At 48.5% G+C, this 17,695-nt stretch overlaps 1 protein-coding gene across 1 annotated transcript; it reads right to left on the bottom strand.

The window, feature by feature from the left end:
* Nucleotides 1-5,450: 5,450 nt before the first annotated feature.
* Cav3 (caveolin 3) lies at nucleotides 5,451-14,495 on the bottom strand. The gene is made up of 2 exons (XM_010618683.3): nucleotides 14,278-14,495; nucleotides 5,451-6,104 (listed from the first exon to the last, which is right to left on the bottom strand). The coding sequence occupies exons 1-2, from the start codon at nucleotides 14,389-14,391 to the stop codon at nucleotides 5,763-5,765; spliced, it is 456 nt and encodes a 151-aa protein (XP_010616985.1). The 5' UTR covers nucleotides 14,392-14,495; the 3' UTR covers nucleotides 5,451-5,762.
* Between the last annotated feature and the right edge of the window lie 3,200 nt (nucleotides 14,496-17,695).

Below are 17,695 nucleotides of genomic sequence, written 5' to 3'. Positions count from 1 at the left end.
TGGAAAGGAAGAAGTAAAATTATTTTTAGATGCTATTATTTTAAATATGGATGATCACACATACACACACTACACCCATATTGGAACTAATAAGTGAGTTCAGCAAGGTTTTAGGTACAAGATCAATATATAAAAATCAATTATATTTATATTGATGAACAATATGGAAATGAAATTAAGAAACAATTCCATTTATAATAACACCAGAAAGAATAGAATCAGAATAAATTAACAAAAGAATGCAGGACTTGCACCCGGAAAGTTGAACAATATCGTTAAGAGAAATTAAGCAAACAAATGGAAAGACATCCTGTATTCATGGGATTAGAGATTTCATATTCTTAAAATGGCAATACTGCCCAAATTGTTGTAGAGATTTGCTACAACCTTCATTAAAATTCTACCTAGTTCCAGGTAACCACTGGTAAGATGATCTTAACATTCATAAGGAGACATTAGCTGGGGATTTAGCTCAGTGGCACAGCGCCTGCCTCGATAGTGCAAGGTCCTGAGTTTGATTCCTGGTACCACAAAAACAACAACAGCAATAAATTCACAAGGAAATGCAAGGAACCCCAAATATCCAAAAAGCCTTGGAAAAGAAAAACAAAATTGATGGGAACACACTTCCTAATTTTAAAAGTTACTATAAAGTTATAGTAGTCAGAACAGTATGGACGGACATCTAGAGCAATACAATACATTAAAGGGTAGAGATAGGAACCCTTAGCATTTATTTAAAAATGAGAAAAAGAAGCCAATTTAAAAACAGGCAAAAGTCTTGGCTAGGCATTTCTCCAAGGAAGATATGAAAGTGCTCAATAAGCTCATGCAAAGATACTCTACATTATTTATTCATTAGTGAAAGGCAAGTCAAAACACACTGAGATTTCACTTTGCAACCACGAGGAAGGCTACAATCAAAAGGATGGGTCATAGTAAGTGTTCACAAGAATATAGAGAAGTTGGAATCTTTATATGTGCTGGTAAGAATGTAAGTGGTGCAGCTCTTGCGGAAACCAGTTCGACAGTTCCTCCAGAAGTTAAACATGGAATTACTGTAGGAAAAAAGCTGCCCTTTGAGTTATTTACCCACAAGAAGTGAAAAATGTGTACACCAATGTAGGTGACTCTGGGAACCTGGCCACATGCTGGGGACCACCTGTAGCCAGCACCAGGCCGGCCTTGCTCTAGGGCCAGCCACTTTGTTCCTCCCTGACCCCTGACCCAAGGGCTAACAGGGCTGAATGACAAAGAGACACGGAGTCAGGGGGCCCTGTCCCTCTAGCAGGCAGAGGAGCCCTGAGCCTTTGGCTCACCTCGCTCTTATTCACCAGGACACAGGTACAAGCGATCAAAGTAACACGGATTCACCTGGTTTCCAACACCCACTAGTACTTTCTCTGATAAACAACTTCACCTCAGTTTCTTAACCTTCCCTAATGTGCCGTCACCGCTGAGCGCAGCCTTGCTCCTCTGTGTTCACAGGGGAGGCCAGTTAGGCCCTAGTTCTCCTCTGGTCCTCTATGCACCAGTGTTCATTCCCTCCCAGAGGAAGTACTCGAATCCCTATCACCTGAGAAGTGATAAATAGCATACGGTATGTCTACACAGTAGGACATTATTCAGCTATAAAAGGAAGTGAAATATTGATTCATGCTATAATGTGGATGAGCTGTAAAAACATTATGTCACGTGAAATAAGCCAGTTGCAAAAAGCCATATGCAAGTTACGGTCGGAAAGTACAGCGACCATTTAAGTTCATAAGAATTGATTACAATAAGAGATCACTGCAATCAATGTTCCTCGAAACACTCCCCTCCCTTTAGACACACTTACCCCATCATTTTTGCCACTTTCTGAAGCAGTCCTGGAAGTCTTTTGTGGGTATCTTTAGTTGGTTATCATGGTAGCCTTTAGTGCCTGAATGGACTCAAAACATTCAACCTTTCAGGAACGTTTTGACTTTGGGGAAGAGCCGGAAGGCTCGCAGAGCCAGATGTAGTGGATAAGGCGGCTGAGGACATGGTGTTTTTGAGAGTCTGTTTCTGTGGATGGTGCTTGACAACAGCAACTCCACTCGCCATAGTTTTGATTATAGCTTGTGAGAACTCCAAACTACTTCTAAAAGTGATGTGAGTGATCAGATCGGTATATTTGAAGGGGAGGGTAATATTGTGAAGGGAATTAAGGGCAATGTGGCCTTTACTGAAATTTTTAAAACTCAAGCATCATGTGTCTTGATAACTCCTTGTACTGTCAGACCCATTTCTATGGAAGTTCCAGAACAGGCAAATACACACATGTGGAATACAGAGAGTAGCACTTGGGGCTGGAGGTTTGGGGAAATGAGGAATGTTTGCTTAAGGTTATGGGGTCATGGGGGGTGTTCTGGAATTAGTGATATGGTGTCCAATTTTGAGAACACATTAAAAAACACTGAAGTGAATGTTTAAACCTTACAAATATGTTCAGCAGCTGAATCCAGAAGGCAGTATGGTGGAGAATTCCTTGGAATCGCTTACCTCCCTTAGCACCTGTGTCTTATATGACTCACCACTTCTGAGCTTCAGCAAAAGTGGGCATTTCCACCTTGGCCAGGAGGAGCAGCAGGAAGACACTGATCCTGTTTTCAGAAAGGCCCAGGGATGCTTGGTAGCCTCAGATGGCTGTGCTAGTTAGGACAGAGGCTCACTGAGGGTCTCCAAGGTTTTGCTGATCAGATGGGCTTGTCCTGCAGATGTCCTATCAGCCTCCAGGGTAGAATGTGGCTGTGCCCAAGAGTGGCCCATAGATATCGAACCTAGGACACTATTGATCAGAGGGACTTTTATGGCTGGGACTAGTTGGCTAGTAGGAGCCTCTTTTAATATCCAGACACATTTTGGGATTTTCTGAGATACAAGATGAGGACACAGATCCATTGTCTTTCTTCATAACCCACTTTCTCCTTCTGCACTGCAACACATACACACACACACACACACACACACACACACACACACAGAGGATCATCAAAAGTAAATCTGTAGCCAGTAGTGGTAATGCATGATGGAGGCTGAGGCAGGAGAATCACAAGTTCAGCAAGGCCAGCCTGATACCCTGTCTCAGAATTAAAATAAAAGGGCTGAGGGTGCAGCTGGTGGTAACTCACTTGCCTAGGATGTGCAAGGCCCTAGATTCAAGACCCAGCAGCACTGGGGAAAAAAGTGAATACATAGATTCCAAGCCTTTTTCTCTTAGGCCCTGAAAAATCATCTGTCATCTAATGTGGCCTCCTTAGGGGATGAGCCTGCATGTCACCACTTCAGGAACCATAGGAGGCCTGAAATGCTGGCAGGTTTGATGAAGATCCTGTTTCCAGAGTATTTCACTTTTGTATTAAATTGCAACAAAATGCCACTTCACATAGTGTGGCTCCTTGATTTCTTTCTGCTGTGGTCACACTGCGTATACTGTGCCATTTGGTGAATGATGTGGCCAATCCTGAGATTCCTGCTTTGTAAAAGGTGCACTAAATAAACATTTTTTTCATATATTGCTTTGCCTTTTTTCTCCCCTCGGCAGGCCTCAGCAGTACCTGTCTGATGATGACAGGTGCATGGGCTAAGGCAGGAACAAAGGGGGCCTGGTCCTGTTCTCTAGAGTCTCGGTGCATTCATTTGTCTGTTGAGAGATGCTGGAAGACTCCAGAACAAACCCCACTGCGTGTCATAGTCTAGGAGTCTAGGTTGTAACTTTGAAGAGTCCTTATTGAATATCTCTTAAACTGAGATTTGGGGATCGCCTGTGGAATCACAGACAAATTGTGTTAAAAGGCAGATTCCTGGGCCCCATGACTGAGTCAGGCTCTAGAGCTGGGGTGCAGAATCTGCATTTTGAACCAAAGCCCCTCACCATATATATGTAGTGCATGAGAGGGTGACCCCCTCCTCCACCCACTCCCAGTGTACCCATAACATGATTTTCTGCATGCTGCTTCCTCAAGGGGACCCTAGGAAGGGTCAGACCTCACATACATGTGCATCTCTGTTATGTGTCTTTTCTCTAGTTCTGTGAGCAGGTGATCAAGCACCTGCTGTAGACTGCCCTTAGAGAAAGAGTGGGCTTGAAAGGTTGGAGTCAGAGTCCGGTGAATGGCAATACCCAGATGGTGAAAATCTTTGCCTAATCCAAGATTGCAAGGCTGAAACTGATGGTTCGTTCATTTCGAGGGATGCTGGAAAGGGCAGGCCCTTCAAGGAAGGTATAAGTGATACTGGCTAATCCTTTCCGGGAGGAGGACCTGGGCCTGCTGAGAATAGAGAATATGAAGGAGCCCCAGGGAGGGCCCAGAGAAGCAGGCTGGGACCACAGTGCCACACTGACCAGCTCCACACCTTTTGGGGAGTCTGCTGACCTCTCTAGACTGTAAATTTCTCATCTACAAAAACAAGCATTGAATGATGAACCATTCAGGGATACAGCGTACTGATATCTGCAACTCATTTAAAAGCATTAAGATGAGATTGTAGATAGTTAGAAGGGAGGCTGGACAGAGATGTGATAAAGCCCCAAGAGCATGGGCATATTGGAGTTCACTGTTTCTTTCAACTTTGTCTGGTGTACAGATTCCACAAGATGTTCGAAACAGCAGAAATGGGGCTAAATTTTACAGCTAAATGGAAAATAGAAATGGTTTGTGGATGATAAAATTAGGCCAGGGATGGCAGGCAGAACAGAGACAGGACGGTAGTCTGTGCCCCAGCTCCAAGTCTGTGCAGTCCTTTCCGCTATGCTGCCCCCCAAGACCCTGGGCTCATGACCAGCAGCAATGGATGATGCCCCTCCAAACCTGGAAAAGTGGCTTCATTTCATGAGACTTAAGTTGGTGTTGCATGAAAAAGAAAAAGAAAAAGAAAACATATGAAATAGGATGAGGGGATGGAGTGGCCCAAAGTGGTTTCCTTATTGCAGAACTGGATGGAGTCCCTACTGCGTCCGTGTCTATTGAAAATCTCTAAAGTTATATGCGTTTCCACAGAGCCACACAGCCAAGCACTGGGCTGTGGCCATCAGCATGTCTCTTATGGCCGTGGTTGCAAACGTCGAGGGGCAAGGCTGTAGGTGCTAGGGGCTCCTGGGAGGTTTGAGGCCTGGCCCTGTACCCCAGTATCCCGTGCCCCTGCCCTCCCAACCAGATGGTTGATGCCCATCTGCTGGCTCAAGGCCAGCAGAAATCATTGGGAAACAATCTCCCAGCGAGGATAGGCAATGGCAATAAGTGGAGTCCCAGAAAAGCCGTGCTTGGTTCTGAGCCTTCTTTTGCCTGGGAAAGAGACTGAGCAGCTTTCCTGCTGCTGCACACAGGGCAGTGAGTGGTCAGACCCACTGCAACCTTGTGGATACAAAGAAGACACACGGCTCCCACACAGCCGAAACCTTTATTGGGGCCCCCCTCACACCCACAGTCGCTGGTGGCTTTCTCGGGCCTGTGTGGACAGGGGACCCGAGCTGGCTCACGCCCTCTCAGTGCACATGAATGCAAAGACTTGCATAGCTGCCTCTTAGCGCCCCGTCTTCCTCCGGGCTGCTCCGGGCATTGCGGGGCTGGGCGGAGTGAGGGCCGTGTGTCTCCTTTCCAGCTTCCCTACAGGGTGTGCTCCCGCGTGGTGGGGGGAATGGAGCAGTCACTAAGGAGAAGGAGCTCGCCCACCCTCTGGGACAGCGCCAGGGGCTCCTGGCCTGAACACAGCCCTGCTGCCCGCCTTCCCGCCGGGCTCTAGACCTCCTTCCGCACCATCACCTTGATGCTGCTGCACAGCTGGCCCATGGCGGCGAAGAGCGGGTTGCAGAAGGTGCGGATGCAGAGGGAGTAGATGTGGCTGATGCACTGGATCTCGATCAGGTAGCTCTTAATGCATGGCACCACTGCCCAGATGTGGCAGAAGGAGATACAGGCAAACAGGAAGCCCCAGAGCAGGGCCAGTGGGACGCCCAGCAGCGTAGACAACAGGCGGTAGCACCAGTACTTGGAGACAGTGAAGGTGGTGTAGCTCACCTTCCACACTCCGTCAAAGCTGTAGGTGCCCACGGGCTCCGCAATCACGTCTTCGAAATCCACCTGCAGGTGCAGGAAAAGGAATGGCCCGTCACCCACAGCATCCATACACTTCCCCAGCTTCTGCGCTAGGCAACAGAATCCCGTGGGGGCCGGCCAAGCCCGGAGGGCCGCGTCCCATTCCGGGAAGGCTCTGACTCAGTAGCACTGGGTGAGCTGGGACGCTGCACTTCTCATAAGCTTCCAGGGCTGGGGATGCCAGCACTGGTCCCCTGCATGGCTGCCTCACCCCAGCAGGGCACATCGGAGAGCTCGCCAAACCCCTCATGTCATGGGTGGATAAGCAGACCTCAAGGTGAGTGCCTTGCTTAAAGCCAACAGTAAACTAGAGGCAGCGCTACCATTTGGATGTGGAGCTCTCCCCAGGGCCCATGTGAAAAGCTTGGTACCAGGGCTGTGCTACTGGGAGGTGGAGAGGGAGGTCTTGATCCTCAGAAGGGGAGGGTGGGACCCTGGCCTGCTCTCTCTCTCTCTCTCTCTCTCTCTCTCTTTCCTTCCTGCCCAGAAAGGTGAACAGTTTTGCTCTACTGCATGTTGTGGCTGCCTTTCCACAGGCCCCAAAGCAACAAGCTTTTTTCCAATTTGGAGTTTTTCCACCTTATTAAATCTATGTGTTTTGGATGGGGATTCAGCTCAGTGGTTCTGCCACCTGCCTTGTAAGCACAACGTTCTGAGTTCAATCCCAGGTGCCAATATAAAATTAAAAAAAAAATATATATATATATATATATCCGTTCTCTTTGCTCTCCATCCACCCATCTACCCACCCATCCATCCAAGCAAAGGAATATTCACTAAGAACCTCCCGAGTTTTAGAGAAACCCCACCTCTTGGGGAGAGCTTAGTACAATGCCTAGCATGTGTAGGTGCTTGTTGAGAGTCATTTGTTCAAGTCCTCTAACATTCCCACAAAGATGTATCTCAGAAATCCTACTGACTTTTCAGATTGTACCTGGGATGATTCTTCAGGCTACCTAGTTGTGAATGTCTGTCTGTGCGTCTCAGTTTAAGCTGATCAAGTGGGTGGAATCCTCTTTTCCCTCATTTTCTGCTTGTCCTGATAAATTGGCCCCAAGGATCTAAGGATCTATCTGAAGTGTCTTAACTATGATGTCTTCACAGAAACTGTTGGGTCTGGCATTTGAGCCAATTCCAAGGATTTCCTTTGGGCAATTGCACTGCTTTCTGTGAATCAGAAAATGTGCTCTCTGAGGTTTGTGCCCTGCTGGGAGGAGGCAGGCAGCTGCTCCTGTAATTTGGGTTTGAGTATTGAGAGAAACCTAGCCACAGTGCACTCGTTTTGGGGAGATATTTATAAGACTCAGCTCACCCAGCTCTAGGAACCCTTCTAGTGTACATCAGAAGCACAGTGACTTCGTCCCTTAATTCCTTTCCAGAAGCAAAGAGGAGAGGGTGGGAGTTTGAGGGGATTGATCCAGCAGGTTAGCTCCGGCTTTGTGTATGGCTAGAGAAAGGAGACAAGCCGGAGGGTAGGAGAGCAAGACTCATAGCTGTTCATTCAATTAGTGTCCCCTTCTCTGGTACATTTATTTTTGGAACATCAAGAGAGGCAGTTGGTGAATGGAAACCAGCCAGTACAGCCCCCGCAGCCCTTGAAGGGGTAGGGAGGTGCAGGAGGATGTGGGGAAGGCCAGCAGCCGCCCCTGTCAAAAACACTGCTCCAGAGTCCTGTGTGACTCAGGTCTTGGGCATCTCTGGCCCTGGGCATCTTGGGTAGGACAGCTCCAGCTGAGGGAAACAGCTTTGCGGTTCCTGCCTCTGCGTGGTCACCGAGTTACTGTGAGACTCAAGCCTCATAATTTCCCTTCCTGGGCCCCTGGGTTTGGTTTGGGTTGGGTTTGTTGTTTGGGGTTTTTATTGTGGTTGTTTGCTCTACCCCGAGGGGAAGGCAACAAGGTTCATAGAGGCACAGAGTTAGCTCTGGAGTCAGAAGACCTGAGCAAGCAGCGAAGATGCGCTAGGCTCCCGTTTCCTGGCCTACTAACTGGCTACTTAAAAAGTTGTCCATGTTGAGCGTTTCTTCCATCCTTTACCTGACCAAATGAGTACAGAACTTGAGAGCAAAGCCTTTCAAGTCTTGAATTTGAGGCAGTAATTTCACTTCAAATAATAATAAAAGTTAGGGCTCGTATTCACATGCCTGTTTGCAATCCCATTTTCCCTAGCTATTAATTTTCATTATATTTTACAAAAGTACTGGTGCATGGCAGATTGAAATAATAGTAATAAACCTGGCCCTTTCCCCGGGTAGTGTGAGAAGCACTGGCCCTATGAAATCAGAAGCTAAGCTTAGGCAATAGGTGCAGAAACAGCTTAAAAATGGCAAAGTTTTGCTTCTTTTGTTAGGTATAGTAAAAACAATAATAAGATTCTATAAAATCAGGGGTAACCAGAGTAGAACCTCCAATGTGTGAGTGTCAGTTCCGGCTGTGTGTCTGGCATCTATTACTATACCCAGAATGTGAGGACCAAGGAGAAGGAACCCCATGTCAGGCTGATACTACAGGATGTGTCTGCGTCTGCCTCAGTCTCTGTGTCCGGGTCACTGGGGGGCCAGGTACCTGGCAGGAGCTGAGGCCCAGCAGGCAGTGCAGGAGGTAGCAGGCACCCTGGGGGGGGTTGCTGTGTCACCCAAGGACCCCAGGCTATGGAGTGAGGAGAGCTGCATTCACATAAAGGAGTTGAGAAGCAGCTGCACAGCCCCACCTGCACCTGGTGAATCCTTTTCCTTGCCCTGGGCTGGGCCCCTCCATCCTCCCACCTTCCCTCTCAGCCTGTGCCGGCTGCAGAGCAGCTGCAAGCTGGGATGGGGAGCAACAGAATTGTCTTTGATAGACTTCTAGGCTGTGCACTAGCTTTTGGTGGGTAGAGATGACTTCAAGGGTTAGTGTTACCATTGTTGATGCATGTGGGGAGTCTCAGCCCCTCCTGAGTCTGGGCCCGCTGTAGGACTCACTGTAGCCGCCACAGTGGGGCAGAGGGACTGCTGTGCCAGCTCCAGAACTAATCCTTGAGGTCGGCAGCTTCTGCTTTGGGGAACCCTGAGCCACTACGTTTAAAGTTCACTTTTATACCCTGTCCTAGAGACCAGAGGTGTTAGGAGTCTGCTCTTACGTCCTGCTCTAGAGCTCCACTGCTACCCTGCTCTGGTGGAGCGGTCACAAGCAAGGAGAGGGCCGAAGCTGCTGGAGCTGGGGGCCCAGCCATCCCCACTTCTCTCCTGCTATTGCCAGGGCCAATGGCCTGGCACATGAGTGAACTATCTTAGATATTTCAGCTCAGTGGAGCCACCAGGGGCTTTCAGCCCCAGCCACCACATGACTGCAGCTGTGGGAGAGACCCCTTGAGGCCCCTGGGGCTGCCCAGCTGGTCCCTCAGCCTGTAGACTGCAGTGATTGTGAATGGTTGTCAGGCAAACTTGTTATGCGGCAATCAGTAACTGCGAGCCTGTGTTTTTATAGAGAGCTGGTGGTGACTCTGGACTCCAGACACGGTTTCTCTGTGTGGACGTGGACTTGCTTATGACACTTGGGCATGAGAGTAAAACACATTCCCATCTCAGCTGCTTAAGGACTTCTGGGGGCCCAGGAGCCTTACTCTCACGAGTGTCCTAGGAAAGTGCATCATGTTTTGAAAATTTCCAGATCAGTTGATTCCTAGGAGTGCCCATGACACTAACCATGATCCCTCAGTAAGAATTAGTCCTGTGTATTCCTTCCTAGGGATCACTGACGAGGGCAAGACATTCCCAAAAGGACAGAACTGCACTGTATAATCACCGGTTGGTTGGATGAGTCTTTGTTCATTGGGCTCTCTCTCCCACATGTTCCCTTTCAGGTGCTCTGTCCTATTCTTATTCCCCAGTTCATCATTCTGCAATCAGAGCAGCAAAGAGGTTTCACCTGGTGTGTGAGCCCTGAGCCACTGACAGAGCCTGGCTACCTGGAGATGTGTGGTGATCCAACAGTAATGTCTGCTGTGCTCGAAGGAAGGAGCAGCAGACTTTCACCAACCCTGCTCAATATTCTGTGTGGTATTGCAAAAAGCCTCTATGCCTTTGCATAAGCTTTTTCTTCTTGGAAAGCCTGTCCCTCTGTCCCACATTTTGCCTTTTTCTCATTTTTAAAAAATGCAACTTGGACACCATCTTCCCATGAAGCTGGCTCTTGCTCTTTCCAGATGCAAGGAACTTCTTCCTCCCTTAACCTCCTGCAACCCTCCACTTAACACTAGTGTAGATTAGCACCTTCCTCTGTGTGACCTCCTTCTTCTTGGCCACTGTCCCTGTCAGGTTGGATTCTTTCCAAGGGGAGATATGAGGCCAATTCCATCTGGGCCAGGCTATCCCAGATCTTCCCACACTGGGATCAGGGTGTACAGAACTGGAGGGCTGGCTGCTTTCTGTTATTTCTCCCTTTCACTAATTAGTCGGTTAGGGTTGGAACGTGCACAGGGAAGAGGGCTGGAGCCTCTATAACCTGGGTCTGAAGGAGGTATCCTCAGGGTACCCACTGCCAGGCTGGAGAGCCCAGAGCTCAGCATGCATTTGCTTCCTGCCAAGCCCAGCACAGTGCCAGGCTGACTTATACTTTCCCCCTTGAGACACCACCATGCCGGCACACAGCAGGTACTTGGTAAGAGTGAGAAGAGTCCCTGGTGGCCACGAAGGTGGGTGGAAAAGGGCATGGGGTATGCACTCCAGCTCCACAACCTTCTGCCCTGCCCTGTGCCCAGCCCCAAGGCTTGGAGGCCACAGTCTAAATCCACTGGGAGTACAGGGCTCTCTCCCTGCCTTCAGTACTCATTCACCAACCTGAGTTCAAGGGCAGTGCCAAGCAGAGTGCCGCTCTCTGCAGGGTCAAGGCCATGAACACAGCGGGTCTACTTCCTCCTCTTCTTCCTCAGCTTTTTGGTGTGAAGTCTGAGCAGCTGGTGATGAAGGGGCCAGCATCTCCTGCTTGTCCACCTGCCCCAGGGCCTCAGGCCCAGAGGAAGGGGCTTTCCTAGAGTCCATAGCAAGTAACTGTCAGGATAGAGACCAGAGCCAATGTCCCTGTAGCTGGGTCCCATTCTGTGTCACTCTCCTAGCCCATGAAGACCCTGCTGCTACCATGAGGCCATCAGCCACCCAAGGCACTGTTCTGGCCCCTATCTTGGCCCTGTCTCCCCTCCTTCTCTCCTTTCCCTCTGTCCCTCTGCTGTGCTGTTTCCCCAGGTGCCAACAGAAGCCCAAAGTGGCCAGAAGGCTGCCCTGTCCCGCAGCCCCTGCCCATACCTTCTAGCCAGCCTCTGCTTTCCTTCCACCCTCTGTCAGACTATAACCAAACTCTGAAGTCACCTTGAACCTGTCCACTATACCAGTACCATTTGTTTGACTCTATTTTAGGATCTTTGTTTTACATTTCTAAACTTCTCACTTCGGGTTCATTAAAAACAGAATAAAGAAAAAAAAATAAGATAACTCTACAAACCAAGGAATGCCCACCCAGTGCCAAATAACAATCTTTTCTAGACAAAGTCATTTGCAGGACCTTTTTTTAGCCTTTGGAAGCTGTTTTTCTGTGGCTAACGGCCACCAGGCCACAGGAAAGAACACTTATCAGCCCCAGAGAGGCTGCATAAAGCTGGACATCTGTGCTGCTATCCCTACCCACTCTGTGGATTATTATCTGGGCCTGGGGCCTGGCACTGGCTCACTTCTAACTCAGGGAGGGTCTATATGTGGCATCCATTGTGGTCTCCTGAGAAGCCACATTCTCCTGAGGACTCTGTCTCTATCCCCCAGTGGCCCAGTTCTGTGACCCGCTCGTTGCAAGCTCCCGAGGTCCCTGTGCAGCTCATGTTTGTTGTGGTTTTGCTGTTGAAAAGGACTGTCCCAGCCCATCCTCCCTGACCCACTATGACTCAGGCTGCTCTGAGACTCAGATCTCTGTGGAGGTGAGTGGTAAGATTGCCATTTTACTGTGCGGAGTGGAGGCGAAAGGTCTGGTGTCGTTAACTTTTAGGCAGAAGAGTCTGGATTTGAAATCAGCTCTGTTGAAATGGAGTCCAGGAGCATTCCCGCTAGACCTCACTGTGGAAACCATGACTGATGCTGCCTTGCATGTATATAGTGCTCTACAGCTGGCAAAACTTGTTTCCTAGTTTCCCCCTGTGCTTTGACAAATGGGCCTGGCCCTCTGTGTGCGACCTGTGCACCTGTAGCACGCAGATAACATGAACTGTGTGGACGAGGACCCCAGGAGAGGGCTACTGAGGAGGGCAGCAGGTCACCTGGAGTTGTTGGGGGGCTTGCTGAGGAGGTGGGCTTTGAGCTGGGCCTGGAAGGCAGAGGGGCTTTCACCACAAAGAGGGCAGGGTGTGTTCTGGTGGGGCAGCAAAACGGGTAGGAGAACTGAGTTGGAAACCACATGGAGAGGTAAGACTTTTCCTGCCTGTGAGGCACCAGGAAAGGATGATGGCCTGGGGCTGTGACACCAGGCCAGGACATGGAGAGGCCCTGGGCCACCCTGTCAAGTCCAGCAGCCGCAAGCCTGGCACACTTCAGATGTGCCTGTGTAACTGAGTCCTAAATCCCTTTTAATTTTAATTACAACATAAAAACAGATATTCGGTTCCATTATTGGAAAAAAATTTTAATAATGCTTAGAACAATTTGGGCATGTGAATCTGTTTTCATCTATAAATTTTATGACCTCTAAATACAGAACATGTATTTCTGAGGAAAATTTGGAGTCTGAACTAAGATGTACTGGCACATGAGACACTGGATTTTGAAGATGAAGAAAGACTGTTCAGTTATTTACTGAGCATTTTTTCCATCAGCTGTATGTTGAAATGATACTAGTTCGGATATATAGGGTTAAATTCAAAATAAAGATTGCCAATTATTTGATTTTCCTTGTTTTTTCTCCTTCTGCAGTATGAGGGGTTGAACCCAAGGACATTCTGCTACTGAGTTACCCCACCATCCCTTTAAAATTTTTATTTTACTTTGAAGCAGCCTAAGTTGCTCAAACTGGCCTTGAATATGTAATCATCCTGCCTCAGCCACTCAAGTGGCCAGAATTACAGTATGCACCATCATGCTTGGGTAATTCTTCTTTTTTAGATGTGTCTGTGAAATTAAAATTCCAGGGCAAGTGAGTATGTAGGAAAGCTCTGTACTTTATGCTCAATTCTCCCATAAACCTAAAGCAAAGCTGCTCTAAAAGGTGATCTATTTATTAGAAAGGTAAACGCTGGAACTGCAGTGCAGGAGTAGAGCACTTGCCATCATACGTGAGGCCCTGGGCTCAATCGCTTGTACCACAAAGAGAGAAAAAAAGATAACCGTATAAAAGTAAATCGCGCAGTTATCATGCAGAAATGTTGTAGCACAAAATTATGCCTAGTATGCAATCCTTAACTGTAACAAATGACTATGCCACTGTTAATATTAAAAAAAATCCACTGGGTAATTGCACCTCGGTTGCATTATAATGTGTTTCTGCTGGATGGTGCTGGTCTGAGGTACTGAGGCCCAGCCATAAGCCTGGGTCACAGCCACTCCAGAAACAGCTGGCAGCTGGGGAGCCTGTTCTGAGCAATTCTCTTTAGAAAGACCCCTGGCTTGCTGGGTGAGGGTGAGGGGCTGCGGCAGCCTGGCCTTTCCTCTGCTGGGTGAGGAGAGGCCTGGCTTCAGGCAGTGGCCGCAGGATCATTCCCTAAACTGGACAAGTATGAGCACTCCCATTCTGGAACCCTGGCACCCTCTGAGAGGCCTCTACCCCGCCTGGCCACCAGACCTGCATGGCCCACGGCCTGGGCTCGGACCCTGGGCAGTGCTCTCAGGAGCATATGTCCTCTCAAGGGGACCTCAGCCCTGCTGGGAGCTGCCCACTGGAGATTAACCCCCAGCCCACAGAGGAACCGCAGAAATGCCTCCCGGCATGGAAAATAGCCTGAGTTGGCTACCAGCTCCTATTCCTCCAGGAAGGGCCAGGCCAGGGGCAGGAGCCTCCATGAGGGTAGGGAGGCCTTGGGCCTCGTACATGTGACTAATTTTTTGTTCTTGTTTATGCTAAATGTTCTCTCAGGAGTTTACAAGCATTTGCTTGCTTGGGGATTTGGAGGAAGCCGGGCCATAAGGTGCCATCCGGGCCACAGATCCTACCTTGACTATGTCTTCATTAATGTTCTTGGGGTCTCTGTTCACCAGGTCGATCTCCTTAAAGTGAATGTCCTTGACGATCTGGGCCTCCAGGTCCGTGTGCTCCTCAGCCATCATCGCAGAGCTGTCCGCCCTGGCGCAGGAGGTCCGAGCCTTGCAGCCAGCGGGGCTGAGAATCCTTGGGGCAGAGAGACCAGTGCAGGGTCCCCAGATTTGTGCCCTATGTCTAAATAGGCCCCACCCAGCATGCCGGCTGACAGCTGTCCCACATAACTCCAGCCTGCCTCTTGTTAAAGCCAGTGTGGCAAGCCTCCAAGCTAAAATTAAGACTGGAGCACTTCTGGAAGGCAGAGCACTCCTTAAAGGGGGCTGCTGAGCTTTGGGCCCCATGCGTGGGCGCCGGCCTGGCAACTCCCTGCCCACTACCAGGAACAAGCTTGCTCCTCGCTGCCCAGGCGCTGTCTCTCCTGTGGGGCCCCTGGAATTTGCCACCACTGCCAGTGCCCGAGTGCTTCTGGGAGCAGCTGCCCCACAGGTGGTGGGCTTGCTCCAGCTCTGGCTTGTGACTGATGTGTGACCTTGGGCCTGCATACCCTCTCTGGGCCATCGCGGGGACACGATGTGGCCCTGGAGCTCTATCCTGAAGGAGCAGAGGAGATGGGCTCTTGTGTTCCTGGGAATGGGCTTTGGGAACTGGAAATGTGGTCTCTTGATGAACAGCTGGGGATTGCGCTGTCTGGGCCCCTGGAGCTGGTCTGGAGTTTCCCCGTTTCTGGGGGCTTGCTTGGGGCTGGAGTTGATGGATCATGGGGTGTGCTTGAGCATTAGACCCAGAGAAGAGGCTACTGAGGGTGCTGCGTGCATGGGTGTGGGGCGCCTTCCCTAGGGCCTGCTGCATTTTCTTGCCCCTTCCGACTCTGCATTGTCTTGAAGCTGAAGCAGGACAGGGATGAAGATTCCGAGTCCCCAGGGCTAAGATGTAAGCATCCATTTAGCTCCCCACCTATGTATTCAGGCCGGATTTGCTGAGAGCTGGGGATAAAGGGACAAATACTGGAGGAGCTACAAATCAGAAACAGTTTATGAAGAGCTCGCCCTGAGGGAGTCCAGAGAGGCTTCCCATGGGAGGTGGCTTTAGGTAGTTGTTGGAGGCCAAGGACCTCCCTCCCTCGCACCTATGGAGGAGCTATCAGAAGCCATGAGTACCAAAAACCATCCAGTAAATTGTAAACTGTGGAATGCTGGTAACTAAGAAGCACTTGCCTGAGAAGCATTTCAATATGCCAAGTCTAGAAAACAATCACTAAAGCACTGTTAGTAATCGAATATTATTTTATGCGACATATATGAAACAATTTTGACCACTATTTTCATCTATTATAGGAAAGCAGTAGCTCTGCCCTCAAAAAATATTGAAAAGCTGAAAAATGTACAAGGGAGAACACATCTTGTCTCTTATTGGTATAGGTTTACTATACATAATAATTGCATTCATCTTAGTGAATATATAAAATATAAAATCTTAATTATTTTTACTCCCTCTTCCCTCCTGGTCCTCCCCTCTCTCCCCATCCCCAAATCTTATCTCTGCAATTACAAATAAAGAATAATTATTAGAATGGTAAAATTAGGACTAATTTTTTTTTTTTTGTACCGGGGATCGAACTCAGGACCTTGCACTTGTGAGGCAGGCTGCAGAACCACTGAGCTAAATCCCCGGCCCCAAGGACGAATTCTTGGATGATTAAAAGTTTACAGTGAGCACACTGGCAGTTGTCCCTAAAGCTCTGGTGCACAATGGTGAGGTGGAGGGTAAAACTGGATGCTGTAGGACAGATGGACATCGCCAATGTTAGTTCTGGAAATACTAAGTCACTACACCTCAAGTTTGAATTCTACACTGAGAACTTTATTCATAACAGAGAGAAAATTTTAGACAATGTTTATAGTTTTGCTTTGGAAGCCACAAAAGACAATGGGCAATGCTTTGTACAGAATGAAATATTTGTTAGAAATAGTCTGCTGTTATTAAACCATGCAATCCTTTAATGATCTCCAGTGTATTTGGAGATTGGTTACTCCCCAAAGCACAGTTGAATGTTGCATTTTTTTTCTATTTCTTAATTTAAAATAAAGACATTTATGTTGAAGAAGAAGAGGAAAAAGAAGAAGAGGATAAGAAAGAGGGGGAGGAGGAGGAAAAGAAAGAGGAGCGTGGGTTGGCTTGCTGAGCACCTTGGAGTGGTAGGGCACAGGTGTCTGGGAGTGAGACCAGTGATTGACCAGTCTCAGGCCTGGGTGTGAAGTTTCCCAAACATCATGCTACATAGTGTGGATTTTACCTGGATGTGTTGGGAGGCCACTGAAGGCTTCAAGGAGCAGAGGGTCCTTACCAGACCTGTGTGTGAGGAAGCTCACTGGGGTCCAGGTAGAGAGGATTGCAGGTGACTGAAGTTTGAGGTAGGAAGGCTGATCAGAAAGGTGGAGGCCATAGGGATCTATCAATATTTGCGGTTCATCACTACCAGTAAGATCCCAAAGTAACAGAGGCTTGAACTAGATAGGGACCCTCTCAAGGCACATAGTTTGTTCAAAAGTACTGTGGGGGCTCCAGGATGCCATAAGACACTCATACCCCTTTCTTTCTATTTTGTTCTTCTCAAAGCCATCTCACAGGTGTAACATGGCTGCTATTCCCCTAGCCCTCGAGTCTGAGTCTAGATAAGACGTAATGGCTGGGCCAGGGGCAAGAAAGGCATCAGTTAGCTGAGTGAGCTCTATTACAAAGCTTTCCAAGAAGTCCACTCAACAATTTTCATTTCTCTCTCTTTGGCCTCTTCTCTTGGCAAAGGAGGATGAAATTATATATTTTTTTTCTGAACACATTGTCAGCTCTTGTAGTATTATTAAGGATAAATGGTAGGCAAGCAGAAAATTGTCACTAGGTCTCTTAGAAGTTACTTGGAGTTTTTTTTTTTTTTTTTTTTATTCCCTGGCCTGGGTTGCCAGGTCCTAGGAATGTGCTATATCTCATCCCACAAAGAGATTGCTACAAAGAGTACAGTTGCTTGGGTTCATGACTATGGTGGGAATGTGAGGCTGAGCCTGAGCTGTGTCCTTGGCAGGACCAGATATATCAAAAGGATGGGCTGGCCAATGGCTGTACTGTCACTGGGATGGAGGAGCCTCCTGCTGGGAACTCACCCTAAAGAAAAGATGGTGGCGCTGTGGCTTGGACAAGTGTTACCCAAACGTCTGTGAGGTAAAGACTCGGTCCCCAGCACAGGATGCCCTGGAGAGAAGACCAAGGCCAGATCCCTTCCTGCTTTCTCCTCTGAGTTTTTTTTTTTTTTTTTTTTCATTCCCTGGCCTGGGTTGCCAGGTCCTAGGAATGTGCTATATCTCATCCCACAAAGAGATT

The sequence above is a fragment of the Fukomys damarensis genome, unplaced genomic scaffold (genome assembly GCF_012274545.1).
Source record: "Fukomys damarensis isolate Sample0158 unplaced genomic scaffold, DMR_v1.0_HiC HiC_scaffold_24, whole genome shotgun sequence".
NCBI classification, from domain to species: domain Eukaryota; kingdom Metazoa; phylum Chordata; class Mammalia; order Rodentia; family Bathyergidae; genus Fukomys; species Fukomys damarensis.
This window is presented reverse-complemented; position numbering and strand designations above follow the sequence as displayed.

Bases quoted from the DNA above. Each gene is read 5' to 3' on its own strand.
- Cav3 (XM_010618683.3), bottom strand. From the start codon at position 14,391: ATGATGGCTGAGGAGCACACGGACCTGGAGGCCCAGATCGTCAAGGAC. The intron at 6,105-14,277 runs GTAGGATCTGTG...CTGCACCTGCAG, and splicing joins TTAATGAAGACATAGTCAAG to GTGGATTTCGAAGACGTGAT.